The 14,782-nt window shown below is 39.8% G+C and overlaps 1 protein-coding gene across 1 annotated transcript in view; it reads left to right on the top strand.

Moving 5' to 3' along the window:
• The window catches only part of PCDH11X (protocadherin 11 X-linked), a 513,397-nt gene that overhangs the window by 243,806 nt on the left and 254,809 nt on the right, over positions 1-14,782 (top strand). Inside the window, exon 5 of the mRNA XM_052813538.1 lies at positions 5,732-5,803. Within this exon, the coding sequence (XP_052669498.1) occupies positions 5,732-5,803 (72 nt within the window). The remainder of the gene's footprint in view (positions 1-5,731; positions 5,804-14,782) is intronic.

The raw sequence follows: 14,782 nt of genomic DNA, 5'->3' as shown, positions 1-14,782 counted from the left end.
TATGGCTTTCCCATATACTTGTGTTACACAGATTTATTTTTGTATTTATAAAAGCTTGGAAACATGGAACAAAATAACTTGTTCTAGCAATCTGTTACATAAAATTATACTTTCTTCACTTAAATTAACCCTTCTGTTCACCTTTCACATGAAGGATCTTAGGAGGCTGAAGGAGAGGACTGCAGGAATCCAATTACCTGAAATCAACTTACAGGCAAGAAGGAGGTATTGTTAATGGAGATAATCTCCTTCTCAGGCTTACAGCGTTTCTCTGTCTCAGTGTGATAATAAAGATGTTCTGTCTGGACGGTGAAATTAGTATACATGATTTCCTGATTATAATGTGGGACAGAAAAATAGTAAAGTCTGCAGTTCCTGTCTAAAAATGTAGCTTTTGGCCGTATACTTTAAACATAACTAGAAAAGACAAAAGCTGCCCCAAATACACATGTGCAATCCTAGCCAGACTTTGATAATGTAACATAACTAATATACTACTTACAAAATGTCTTTTGCTGTTTGTTTCCTAAATCTCACTTCAAGCCATACAGGATTTCAGCTTGAAAGACAATTTCATAAAGCCCCCCCCCCCTTTTTTTTTTTTCCTCTTTCCTGTAAAGTGCAGGAGTGGAACACTTTGAGTCAGACAATCTTAATGCTGCCGTAGCAATTTTGGAAGGCACCAGAGAAAAATGCATCGTATTATCTTTGAATTTCAGTCTGCTTTTGCTTCTCACAGCAATCAATAACCATTAGAATCATGGGTGGTAGTATCCGTCTGGATAATTTTAGGGCTTTGCCAGAAATCAAAATACATAAACCCCAATTGTTGTGCTGTAACTCTTTCTTTTCTTTTTAACTCTAATAAATCCAGATTTGCTTTGAAGAAAAGCAAAAAACTGTCAATAAGGAAACAGGATGAAAAGGATGTGACACCTAGCTGAACAGATCCAGTAGTCAGCATTACACTAAAAAGTTTGAGGGCCAGAACAAATTCCCTTTGCAGCCTGGGAAGGTGATAGTCATTGAAAAATTAGTCATATCCGTGGGTCAAGTTACTAGAAATTTTTATGATTATTTTAAAACGCAACTCAGGAAGCTGAGGCCAACCAACTGAACGTAATTTAACTTCTCTCCAGCAAAAAGGGAAGGACTTTGCCTCAGTTTTAGAGTATGTATTTTGTATTAGAGGTGGCTACCTGGTAGCTCGGGAGTCCTGGCTGTAGGAAGCGAAGGGATACAGCAGGTCCTGTGGCCGGGAGCGCAGCTTGAGCTGGATTTGGCCGAGGCAGAAAGCAGGCAGCTGCCTGCCTGCCTCTCTTGGCTCCTGAGGAGCGGGATGCTCTTTGCATCTGCACCTGGATGTGGCAGCTTCCTCTGGTCGCTGGTGCTGTGACGCCCTGTGGAGAGGGAGAGGCAAAAGGGAGAGCTCGGCGGGTGGCTGTCGGACAGGAGCACAGGGAATGGGCATCCCTCCTCCGCCGTCCGCCTGCATTCCACCTTCCGGAGCTACGCAGGGGACTGGCGGGGCAGGATCCTAGACGGAGCGAGCTGGACCAGTACCTTAGGGCAGAGAGAGAATGGGGTTGAGTCTGATGGAGAAAATAGGTTGAGCAAATTAGCAGTGTCTCATTATGCATCAGCCTAACCTGTAAAGACACCAGGAACCCGACTGGCATATGGGGAGGATGCAGTTGTAAGATTAGTTTGAACTATCTCAGATGTGCAAGAGATTTCCCGCTTGTATTTCAGAGTGGTGGACCACCGGTGTGGCATCTTAAAGGTAAAAATGAAGTCTGACTTACAGCGATGACTTTCATAACCTTTAAAATCTATTTTACGATTTATTTTCTCTGGTAAATATTGGAAGCTTGGCTATTACCTGTCAAGCTGTCATAAGTAATTATATGTTTGTTAACTTACTGTTCCTAACAACAGGAAATATTCATGATGAATTTCATTTTTCCCTAAAAAAGATTTAATAACTACTTTGATTAAATATTAAAGCTTTCGTTTGCTGTTACAACTAGACAGAAAATTCCAAATATCAGCAAAATATTTTCTGCACAATCTTTTTACTAGCTGGCCATTATGCTGGACTTTATTGATTGCTAACATAATTGATCAGGGTAATTTCTAGGTGGTCAGGTGGAAGACCGATGTGACTGGCTGTATGATGACTCAGCAAAGTAAAACTTCTTTCATAGAGAAAATACTTGAAAATTGGACTTTCTGTGGATAGACAAGATTGCCTAGCCTTGGGGAACAGTTGACAGTATTGCATTTCCCACTGGGTAAAAGGGATTACTGAATCATAGAATCATAGAATCATTTTGGTTGGAAAAGACCTTCAAGATCATCGAGTCCAACCATTAACCATGCCCCCTAAACCATGCCCTGGAGTACCCTGTCCACTCACTTTTTGAATACCTCCAGGGATGGTGAAGATAAGGTCTTGCTGGCTGTAAAAGTTTTCTTTATGTGGTTTCCTGTCTTGTTTTGCCTTCTCCAGTGCCTCCACCAGGGCAGTGGTACGGGGTGTCAGGTAATGATTTAGAGCAAAATGAGTCTCCCTCAGCTCCAGCGGAGGGGAAGATCTCAGAAGGTGTTGGATGAATGGCAGGAACTGAATCGGTTGTCCGGATACGCCCTGGAACGGTAGTTGGCTGTAAGAGAAATGACAGGTGGTTCATCAAACATGAGAAGAACCTAATTTATTCCAGAAGTCAAGCCTGCCTGCTAAAGAAGCTGTAATCAGTGCGTGTACAAGAGCTAAGGGAGTTTTAATGGCACTGCTGAAACCATAACGTAATATCCAGGTTGAAATCATTCCATCTTTATCTCATTATGAGTACAATTTTCTTCTATGTGTGAAACTTAAATGTCAAATTGAGGAAGTGGAGGGAACATAAACAAAAGTCTGTGGGCATATTCTATTGTTTCTTTAGAGGAATCATAGACGCTGCAGAAGGTTGTGGGAAGATGCTCCAAGCAAAACAGGGGGATAAAGGCTTCCAAAAACTTTCCACTTTTAGTGAGAGCTTCTTTATCTGTGCTGGAAGAAAGAAGCTCCCAGGAGGATTGTCTATCGTTACCACATTCTTTAAAAAAGAGAAAAGAGTACTTGTGAATAAGCGCTGGTTATGTGATCCATTAAGAATGTGTGTATATCTCAGCAAGTGGTAAGTAGGGAGCTTGTATACTAGCAGCACAATTGCTATAGTAGCAGGTAGTTCAGAACAGGTATTCGCACAGTCTGAGTTTTGCAGCATGCCGAGTTGCAAGCTGCAGCTGATGTGCTGCTAGTTAGCAGTGTAAGTGCTGGTTCACTGTAAGCTATCACGTGTGTAGTCACAGCTCATGTATAAGATGCCTTTCTACACTGAAAAGTGACCATGCAAACACAGTTCCAGGTTTTCTGTGGCAAACAGACGTGTGCTGTGCGTTGGGGCATTTAATTTCTAGAGCTCAGTCCCTTTAGTTCTGAAACGGCATTGTAAAAACGGAACATGAGCTAGAAAGATGTGTACTGCTGTGTGTGGAAAGCCCGTAGGGGCTGGAAGCAGCTACTGCTTGGTTTTTTCTTTTTCTTGTGCTCCAGGATGCAGGCTGCTGACTGACTAGTAGTTGCCCCAGAACCTGCTCTATTTTCACTCTTGCTGTGTTTTGTCACTGCTTTCTGACACTTGTCTTCAGAGGGGTGAAAAGGTTTCTTTGGGTGCTGGGTAGTGGAAACAGTAGGAAGTAAATGGAGAACACAAGGTGCTAGTCTATAAGAAATTCAGCATTGAGAAGTGTTTGAGTCTTCATTAAGTCATATCTAAGATTTAGAGCATGGTTTTCAAGTGTTACTCAAACATTTTAAGTATTGTCTCACCTAAATGTGCTTTTGCATCCCTTTTCTTCACGTACTCATACACTTGTTTTTTCCTTTTTCTCTCTGCTCTAAAATAGAACTGACTCGTCAAATGTGGTATAAAAAAAAAACTGATGTGAAATTCCAAGGAAAACTGTTTCTCAAGAAATAGTGTGGGTTTTTTGTTTTGTTTTGGTTTGTTGGTTTTTTTTTTTTTTTCATGTTAGTTCCTGGCAGGCTGTCCCATATAGAATTATTATGGTATCTTGGCACCACAATTGATATGTTTAATAATTTTCATTATGTGTTTGGGTCCCTTTGATGCTTGATCATTACATTTAAAAAAGATTATAAGGTAGAATACATTTCCTTTTGAACATACGAAAAACACAACCTTCCCTTTCCAGATGCATTCATTTTAACTCTGTTTAGCATTCACTAAATCTGTGGTTATTTTTTTTCTTTTGAAATGCACTTATTGTTCTATTTCAAGAATGAATCATGTTCTGTTGTTACCCCAAAATATAGCATAACAGAAATGGTAAAAATGATTGCCTGTAATCTATTATTACAGGCAATCCAACCTGCCAAAACAAAATTACCATTTAATAAGGTGGGTTTTTTAAATGAGCCCTGTGAATGCTCCATGTTATTGAAGTTGCCCACAAATTCTGTATTTAAAAAAATGTTTCCTTTTAAGTGGCCACATTTTACTATAGATGATGGAAAATCCAATGGCATATCTCCCTTTCGTTGTCAGTCCTTGCAGTTTCCATGGACATTTAGATCACTCTGATATGAGACATGGATAAAATGCTGTTTATATTATGTAAAAGGCCATATCCAAAGGGTAGTACATTAGAGGAGATGTGTTTCAGGAGGAGGAAAATCCTGGCACTACTTAAATACTGTATTTCAGCAGTGGACCTTTTTTGTGAATGCCATTGTTTCTGTTTTATGACAGAAAGAATTTAGGGAGAAAGAAAATATGTAAGACTTGTCAGTATTTTTGCAGCAATGTGTAAAGTTCCTTTCCTGGGAAATTCATATGGAGAAAATTAAAAGGAGCCAACATCCTATTCAATGTGCAGTCCCAGTGCTCAAAAATCTTGTGTTTATTATTGAAGCAGAGGAATTACAGACTTTAACAAGTAATTGCAGGATCTTTTGGTAATATTAAAAAAAGGAAGTGTGAGGGTCAGCAAGTCTACTTCTTTGAAGACTACTTTGATCTATTTGATTTTACAGACTTTTGATTTGGGGTGGTCGATCTTGAGATATTCCAAGGTAGTGGAAAGTCGAGGAGACCAGAAGCTGTTAACTGCTCAGTCTTCTGGCTCCAGAGCCAAAGAGCATTCAGGAAAGGCAAGGGCTCTCATCTGAAAACATGGTTCCCCTGCCCAAATAATGCAGACTTTTAAAAAGTTTTCCGTAATATTTCTTTTAATTCATCTATTTAAGTTAGTTCCACTGCAGTCAATGTCCTTCTTTGAGGGTGTCCATTGAACATAGCACAGCCTGGGGAGGAAACGGCAGAGAAACCGGAGTCAAGTTCCCTCTGAAATTCTGCTCCTGAGTGTTACTCTGTTGGCAAATCATTTCACATTTTTGTCTGAGTTTTTTCATCTTTACACACAGTCAAAGGCATGTACCCCCCACACCTTGAAAGCTAAAGCAACTCTATAAAAATTGCGTTCCTTAGCTGCAAAAATATGAGACCTACAAGTCTACTCCAAATGTATGCAGTCATGATACATTACCATTATTTTGTACAAATTTTGTACCTGACTGTTTTATTCCCTCAAGGGAAATTAATGCTGAATGCTGACCAAGTGGTTGAACATACAACTGATGCATACTTTTCTCTCCTAAAAGCACACAAAAGAAATGGGAAGGCCACAAACTCCTTTGAAAGAAACAGCCTTGGAGCCTTGGACTCAGCCACAGGTAGGCTGGAACAACTTTTCTGATAATGTGTTTTCTGTCATAGTGGCTTCTGTAAGTCGTAATAGAATTAATCTGGGACTCTAAAGAAATGCTGCAACAGGTGGCTCTGTGGTTCTTGGCATCGTATGTCAAAATGATTTGTTTTGGTGTTTGGCTGCCCAGACTATTGGTAGTGTCCTTTTAGTTGAAGTCTCAGCTTTTTTTCTAAGGGAGAAATGCCAGGATTATCTTGCCTTCAGTTTATGTTCCTTATGTGCTTAAAAAAACCTTGCTGAACTTACAAAAAAGCCCTGCTTTCCGAGTGGTGTGTCAATAAACTGTAAGCGTCTCCTGGTGTAGAAATGAAGTTTGTGGAAGTTTGTTATTTTGAGAGAAAGGTTTGAAAGATCAACCTTTTGCATTGTAAGGATTTAACCAAAAATGAAGAAATACTTAATCGTGCAAAAAGAGATAAAGAAATTGGGATATTAATACGCAATCTTCCTTAACACAAGGTGGTTTTGGAGGTTTTGGCCTTGCAGTTGTGTACGTACTTGAGCAAATCGATTATTCTAGATTTCTTACATGCAGGAGTTCAGAGCCATTTTTGCCATTTACTCCCTGTGTACCAGTGTACTGCACTGCACGTTGAAATATGTGGCTTTGGAGGTGACGGGAGGGAAGGAAAGAGCTGATTCATAGAGTAGGTGAAACTGGATGTTGCTGTTCCAAGGACAAGGATTGGGGCTGTACAAGAGAAGGCGCTGGAGTGGGGTGGAGATGAAGTAGGGTAGGGTGCCGAGAAAACCAACCTGGAGAATCAGGCTGCTTCTGAAAATTCCCAGGGGAAGATTGCCGCTTTTTATGGATGCTGCAGCATTTTTCCTTTAGCAGCTACCACATCTGTAATTCATATAGCACAGTGCTTTGCAGGGTTCACCTGTTGCTAATGGCAGCAGTGAATCTATAGCTGTAATGCCAAAGTTGAGAGTTTCCTGGCAAAGATGGAGAGAACCAGGCAGAGGTAGCAACCCCTGATCCGTAATTACAGTGTGGTTGTAGTCTAAGTAGGCTCTGCCTCATATTTTCAGGCTGTAGGCACTCTGCCCAAACAAATATTCTCCTATTTAGTCTCTAGTTTTTACAAACTGCATATATGAAATCCCAGAACGTAGGTTTGTTCTAGAGGCACGTTTACTCCAAAAGCAGGTGGCAAATGCGATGCAGGAATTTAGAAGTAGGAATGAAAAAAACCCCACATCTCTGTTACTGCTACCTTTGCTCATGCTTGAGTGCATTTTTTTTTTTTATTAGTTGGAGTGCTAACTGTGCAGGCTTTCATGGTACAATCTCTACAGCTGATAAAAATATCGTAGCTCTTAAATGGTAAATTCTTCACTGTAGTCACAGATACGTGGTATTTATGTTTGTACACCTCTACATACAGAAGGAGAGTTATCTGTAAACATGCAAGCCTTGTATTGTAGGGAAATCCCTCAGCTGTTACTCTCCAAAACACAGGATCTTCCCTCCTTCCTAAATCAAAGGCTCCCAGGTGCAGTGCGTGCCCCGACTGTTTCCAGCTACTGCATGGCCAAACCTCCGAACGCCTCTATCCAGGTAGTTGCTAATCGCAACAGTTAAGCGTGCATTGATCTGTGTCTGCAGTCAATAATGTTTATGTGTAGGACCACAGGAGCTTGCTATGGTCCATAGTTACTTATAGACAGTAACTCCTTATGTGCAGGAACAAAACTGTTGAGGAAAGTGTTTTGTTCCAGCAGTTGCTGCTAAACAGCTGATGAATCATTAAGGGAGGGATAACAGGCTCCTCCTGTTCCCTTGCCTAGAGCGCGTGTTGCAGAGCAGGCAGGTAGAGAGCTTGGAGTTAGGGCTGGGCTTCGGTTTGTTGGCACAGGAGAGAGAATTTTGGCTTCCAAGTTGTGAGAGGAGGAGGTGAAGCAAGTTGATGCCGTGATCATCGTTTAGGGGGGCTCTGGTGCATGAACACGGGTGACAGAGGTGAGCTTTTGCAACCACTTTTCTTTGGTGGTTTGTGTGACTGTTGCCAGCAGCGTTGTCAAAGAAATAATCTGTTGTGCTGTCCCAGTGGTGATGAGAATCATTGTTCTTCCGGAGCATACAGACCCTCACCGCGTTATCTGATCACTTCTGAAAGCTGCATTTGCCACTGCTTTACTTAGTAACTACGCAGATTAAAATGTGTGAAATGTTTTTGTCATTCCTATTCATTTGGGGGTAAAAAAAATAAATCTGTTTTTTTTAAAAAATACGTACAAAGAAGCTAACACCGATATGCTTTTTTTATTTCATGGAGAGAAGAAATATAATCAACCAAAAAAAAACCTGCTGGAACCATTATTGTAGCAGAAAATTAAATTAGTTGTTAATTCTTTCATAGATGTAATTCTGGCCCCTGCAAATCCCTCCTTAGATATTTTGTATAAAGTGAGTAAAAATTCATGGCATGGATAAAAGCTTTGTCTATTTTATGAGCAACAGGCAAATGATCCAAATGGTGCTCATAAAGCAAATGGTTCCCAACTCTAAAAGGAGGAGGAATATATTTAAAAGCTGCTAGAATGAACCATGAGTAAAACCAACTCTTATTTACAAGAAGGTGTTATTTACAGGAATGTTTTTTGAGCAACACACACCCACCCCTGCCAAAGGGAGAGACTCGCTACTTTTGTCTACTTAATAATAACAGTAAAAAAATCATTACACTTTCTTGGGCTACTTAGTGCCGTTCAATGTTGAGAGCTGCTGTGGGATGCGTTTTATCAACAGAGAGTGAATGAAATAGCTGAGAGCACAGTTTCAGTGTGCAGGGCCAAGCAGTCAGTGAAGCAGAAAGTACCACATCTGGCCCCTAATATCAGGAGGTGAGAAGCTGGTACCTATTAGCAGTCGGGCGATTTCACACAGAGGTTATAGGCTGGGGGAAACAAGGAACAGTGCTTTTTGTGCAGAGGGAGGGAAGGCTTTATGTTGCCTGTGCTGTCATGGCTCTCATTTGCCTCAGTTGTTCAAGGTTTCATCTTAGAAGCAGCCGGGTAGCTGAAAATTTTGAAACTGAACTGTTCAATTAGAAAAAAATGAAGAACTGTAGTGCTTTGTCAGGCTCACTTCTTATTCTGTGGTGGGGTTTTTGTTCTTGGTTTTACAGATTTGAGGGGGGGGGGGGGGTGGCTGTGATTTCCTAGAGCAATATGACATTGACAACGTGGGAATTTTTTTTTCATGGCCATGCCTTTTAACTTGCAGTTTTCTGTATCTTTTTTCTGTGAACTCAGTGAATGGGAACGGATGTTACTGCCTGGAAAATAAAGTATGAGAGACTCGTTCCGATAAATTTGGGACAAGACCTTTGCAGATAAGGAACATGTGTGGTAGTAGTTGCCCAAATAGACTTGTCATTGGTTTACAAGCTTTATTTAAATGCTAAATACTATGTATTCCTGTGGTTATGTTTTTTGCTGCTTTGCCTGATTAAACATTTAGCTGATAAACCCTGTCAAGCCTGTTCAGAGGTACTGCAGTTAAGATTACATATTTATAGCCTCTATTTTTATGGTCAGTTAGAAACAAGACAATTCAAAATCAAAGTAATCTGTGATTGTTTAAATTTTTGAGGTTGCTAACACAATTTTAAAATCTGAATTTTGTGTGGTAACGGCATGAAATAACATTGATCACAATGATTCTGATTCAGAAACAAATTGCTTTATTCTTCCAAATTACTAAGAGGATAAATGTAGAAAGAGAGAATAAGGATTTACCGAAATAAGGAAAAAGAACAATGATTAAGGTTATACAGCTTAAAACTGCAGTAGTGGCGAATAGTAAGGTTTGCCAGCATGGTAGATACAGCAAAACTCCCACTCTTCGGTTGCAGAGTATTTGATTTAAAACTTTTTTTTTTTGTGACTCTTATATCACTATCTATTATGTGTCTGTCTGAAATACTGCATAGACATGATTCCTAGAGTGTTCGACAGGATAAAATGTGAGAAGGTGGTGTTATTAGTGCTGTAGCTTTTCATTTGTTTATTAATTATATGAACTCCAAGTGTTCTTACTCACTTAAGATAATGGCTAAAAAGCCAGGGTGCAGTTACATTTCCTGGCCCAAATGTAGCATAATTACTTTAATGAACACATTAATTTATCCCCTTTCCTCATGCTTTTCCTCCTTCGCAGTCCACGTTGTCACTGGAAACCCAGACAATGATGACCCTCAAGGTCTACAGCTCTCCTCAAAGTTCTCTGTGAGGGTTAAATATCCAAGGACTAAGATTTGTCAGGCTCACTTAGCGCACATTCCTATGTGTCTTACAAATAAGCAACGTCTCGCACCAACATGGCTTTATTACCACCTGGTGTAATGGTGGTGTATTGCCACAGCAATGAGCATGACAAGCAGGAGCAATAAGATACAGACCAAGTGCAACCATTTGTGTCTCAAAAGCAGAAGAGGAAAATAATTTGTTTCCTCTTTTGCATCTATAGTTTTATTTTCTCTTTGTGTGTAAAGCGCAGTCCTTTTTTTTCTTTTTTCCTTTTTTTTTGAGCAGAATTACTTTTTGTGGAAAGGCAAAAACACTCAGACTGAAATCTAATTACAAATGATAGAGTGTAGTATTTTTCTGCTGAATTTTAAAGAATCACTTTATAATCTTGGAACAGTGGATAACAACATCACTAATCCAATATTTTAACAGTAAATACGTTTGATGATGGGAATTGCTACACTAATCTTATATCCCTCCACAGTATAGTTAAGAAATCCACAGGGGGCTTTACTAATCAGTTTTTGTAAAGTAAATCAAGTCATGTAATTCTTGTTCCCTCTAAATGCCCAGCAACTGCAGGCAGAACCATGTGCAGTACTTTTTGTTCTTTTCATTGGTTTTGTACCCTAATCTGCAGCCACGCTTTCCCCTTCAATATGCAAGAAAGAGACTTCTGGAGAGAAAAGTCTCCAAGCACCCTCTGACAGAGATGTCTTATTAGGTGAGCTGGCAATTCACCTTGTTCCCCTCGCCTGTCGTGCTGGGAAGGGATGGAGCGAGTCCACCTCCTGCACACAGGCAAAGAGCTGCCAATAATTAAATATAATCTGACCACGTTTGCTACTACGCTCCTGACACATATGGTTTAAGCTACTTAGTTTAGACCCCAATTTTACTGGCCAGTGAGATATATTGCAGTATGGCTTGTGTAAAAGTCAAAAGCAAAATAGTTTTCTTTCTTGAAGTTATCAACAGAATATTACATTAGAAAGAAATATTAACCATGGTTAAATATTTGAAGAAAAGCAACTAATAAGAATTCTGTGCATATTTTGTTCCCACAGTTCATGGGAACTGAATTATTTTTCATGAAGTCCTGGTGTGCGCTGTTTACTTAGCTCACAGCTTCAGCCTTTAGGATTCAAAATCGATGAAAGTCAGAATGAAAGTGAAGCTTTATTTTTGATTTGGTGTCTTCAGCTTAGATACAAACCAGTCACCTAAATAAATTTATACAGTCTAGTTACACCCTGGTTATATTTAGTATTTAGAATCTGTGTGGTCAAAATATTCCCATTTTATTTGTTGCCTTAATAAATTTACATATGCCTCAAGTATATTTCTTGTTTAATGGAACTTCAGTTGTAATCCGGAGTTCTAACTCGGAAGAGTTGGTAAATTTAAAAAAATTAAAATATGGATCAGAGTAGAAGGTGTGGGGATTCTAAATGTACTTAAGAGAAAAACATGCTAATTATTGCACTTCGAAAATAATTATAGTGGATAACCTCATAAACATTTAATTTTTCCAGCAGAAGCTAGTGTAGTACCTGGCTGCCAAAAGGTACAAACCTGGTTTCTCACAGATAGCAACACTCTTTCATTTTAGCTGTGTTTCTAGGTTATATCTGTAAGGTATTCCTGACATCCTAAACAAATAATGTATCCAGAAATCAGGGTACAGTTCTGGAAGGTAACTTAATGTAAAAGCAATTTATTAAGTGGAAATGGGCATTAACCATTTCCTGTCTAGCAATCATTTTCCCTGCTTGTTCCAGTTAATATGACATAGAAGAATACCAATATGCCATATAGAAAACAGTGTATCAGCCTGTATTAGGCCACTGGGAGTATTCAACTGTAAATTCAAAAAGTGAAGTTTAATTACAAGATGTTTGCAAATAAAAACTTAATTATAATTAAATAAAGACTTAGTCTGCAGTAGAGCAGGGTTGCTAAGATAACCTGGCCAACTGGAAGAACTATTTTTATTGATCTAGTAAGATTTTGGTACATTTGACACCCTTTATGTGTGTATATATATTTTTTTTTCCAAGATCTAGTTTTGCCATAGCATATGAGCATTGGAACTTAGTAGCTGATGTAGCTTAAAAGTCACTCAGAGAAAATAAGAAAAAAAAAAAAGCAGGATATCAGAGTTGTGAGCACTGAATTTACTATTGATTTCAGCAGGGGAGACCATTACAAAAGCAGAAAAAAAATTCCCATTTCATTTATCTGCCTGTTTACCAGACCGGCTCATGATTCTATGATTAAAAACTCTCAATTTGAGCTAAGCTACAGTTCTGTTATGAGTTAATTAAAATAAATGAGAACTCTACAGACAGTTTCCATACAGTTTACTTCGTATATTTTCAGGCGTCTAGCTGTGCAGAAGCAGAAAGCCAGTCGCTTTGGGGGCTGTATCTTTGAGGACAGGCACTTGCGTGTTTGTCTCTGTCAGATTGTTCCATGTATTTTCAGAACCCAAATGTCAAAGCTGCTGAGTGGAAAATTGGGGGATAGTAAAGGTTTCAGGTCCTTACTACCTTGAAATAGAAAAAAGATTTAAACAAGTCACTCACTGAGACTTTGAAGAACATCGTTTCCTTTTTTGTCCACCATGACAGCAATGTTGTCTGCCTAATTTCTTTGGCTCACACTGTTAAATCTTTTCCTTCCTCTTGTTCTGACGTATCGGAGCTGTTATTACAGACTTGAACAGCGGTGTAAATGAGGATGGAATCAGTAACAGGAGCGGGGAGCTCAGCTGTAGAGCATCACCTGGAAATTCAGCCCAGTGTGCATGAAAACAGGTAACCCCAGAAAGCCTCCTGCCAGTGTGCGTTGTACTGGAGCTACAGGAGGGAGCTGTACTGCTCAACGCAGGCAGTTGATTTATTCTCCATTACCATACGCTGAGTTGGAGGAGATGGGGTACTCACTGGTGAAATACCAATGACATTGTTTAAAAAGGGCAGGTAGACAGCTACTCCTTCATCTTGTGAGATGCGGAAAGCCCTGTCGGTGTCTTAAGTAAATCACCACGGACCTGCTTTCGGAAAATGTAGATGAGGTCTTTGAGGTACTTAGTTATCTATGAGGATGCTCAGAACGGCTTTCCTCCCCACGGTATTTCTTCTGCCATCACCCCTGTTTGGCGAGAAAGCGGAGACGTCCCCATTATTTAGGAGAAAGCACCAAGTAGCAAAATCATTAAGTTGCATTGGACTGTAACTTATTTGCTCTGAGCTGTGCTCAACATGCATAAATCTTAAAACAGAAAGCATAAACGAGGCGTGATTCATCGAGGTGTCCATTTTTCTAGTGTCCAGTTTGCTGTCACTTGCAGAGCAGTTACCTGTAATGTAAGGTGGGAGCTGTGCATGGGAACAGATCCATCCTCTTCGTTACTGCAGCCAGCGGATGTATTTGTGCATCTCAGAGTAAGAGGAGTGGTCTGAAAAGGTTTTGGAAAGCATGAACATATAATAAAAGCTTACTGGTGTTGTGTTTTAAACCTTAAAAATGGTATTGGCTTTAGTGTAGACTTTTGCATGAGGAGTGAGTGTTTGAGGGGAAAGCTTTTGGAAGTGTTGGACTTTCAACTGTCTGTTCATCTCCTGAGGCTTTTCTTTCCCACACTATGCTTTAGGAAACTTTTAACCACTTTTTCTTGTTGGTGGTGTTTTTGTTTGATGGTGGCATGGTTGGTGTTTTTTTTTTTTATTTGGTTGGGTTTTTTTACTATAAACTTTTACAATGTTTAATAAGAACATTATGTCTTCTCTCCTGATGAATTAGCACCGCAAACTTTATTGTCCTGGATAGCAAACACAGGCACTGCCATACAGCCTTGTCACAGGGAATAACAGAAGTAGGCACTAGATGGAATGTGTGAGCTGTTCACCTGGAGATTTTCATCCTGGTCATGGTTCTGTAACGCTGAACGTTTTGCTATTGATCATGATGGAAGACTGAATCCCAGTGTTAGCTTTCAGGTAAGAGGGACAAATTATTCACAATTGTTGTCAGGGCCCCCAGTGCACACTGACCAAACCATAGTTCATATACCTTCAGTGTTGAAAATAGTTTTTTACTGACTTTAGTTAACCAAAATGAGGTATTTCACCAGTCCGTTAAGTTATACGATTATTGTTGTGTATCCGTAGTGGCGACAGTGGCTCTGGGTTGCTGTTGCCAGGTCACTTCCCCTCTCAGTCAGTTTCTCAGCTATGAAATCAGTTGTTTTTCTTGAAGGATGTTTTATGGGCTGATTAATTTTTTTGGCTGCACGTTATTGCATATAAAGCCAATACACTCCAACTTGGTGCCCCAATGCCTATATGGTAATGGATACATAATATCCATTCAAAGCCCAAATGAGATTAACACCACTGTTCTCTCCATCTGCCTTTGAGAAAGAATCTAATAAATGATGAGGCATATAAGGGAAGATTAACACGTTATATTCAGCATTTACAGTGTGCGTATTAATTACTGCAAGGACACAGGCGTCCACTCAGCGTGGGTGGGCTCTCTCAACCCAGAACAGCACTGGCCTTGGGGACGGACGCCTCCTCGGGCTGCTTATCGTGGGCTCGCTGGCAAGCAAAGCCGCATGGTGCTGCTTGTTAAGATTTTATTGGTTATCTTCCTCTAAAAGGGATTGCAAAATAGGGAG

Source organism: Harpia harpyja, chromosome 18, assembly GCF_026419915.1.
Source record: "Harpia harpyja isolate bHarHar1 chromosome 18, bHarHar1 primary haplotype, whole genome shotgun sequence".
In the NCBI taxonomy this organism is placed as follows: Eukaryota; Metazoa; Chordata; class Aves; order Accipitriformes; family Accipitridae; genus Harpia; species Harpia harpyja.
The sequence above is the reverse complement of the archived record's forward strand: the minus strand, read 5'-3'. Positions and strand labels throughout refer to the sequence as shown.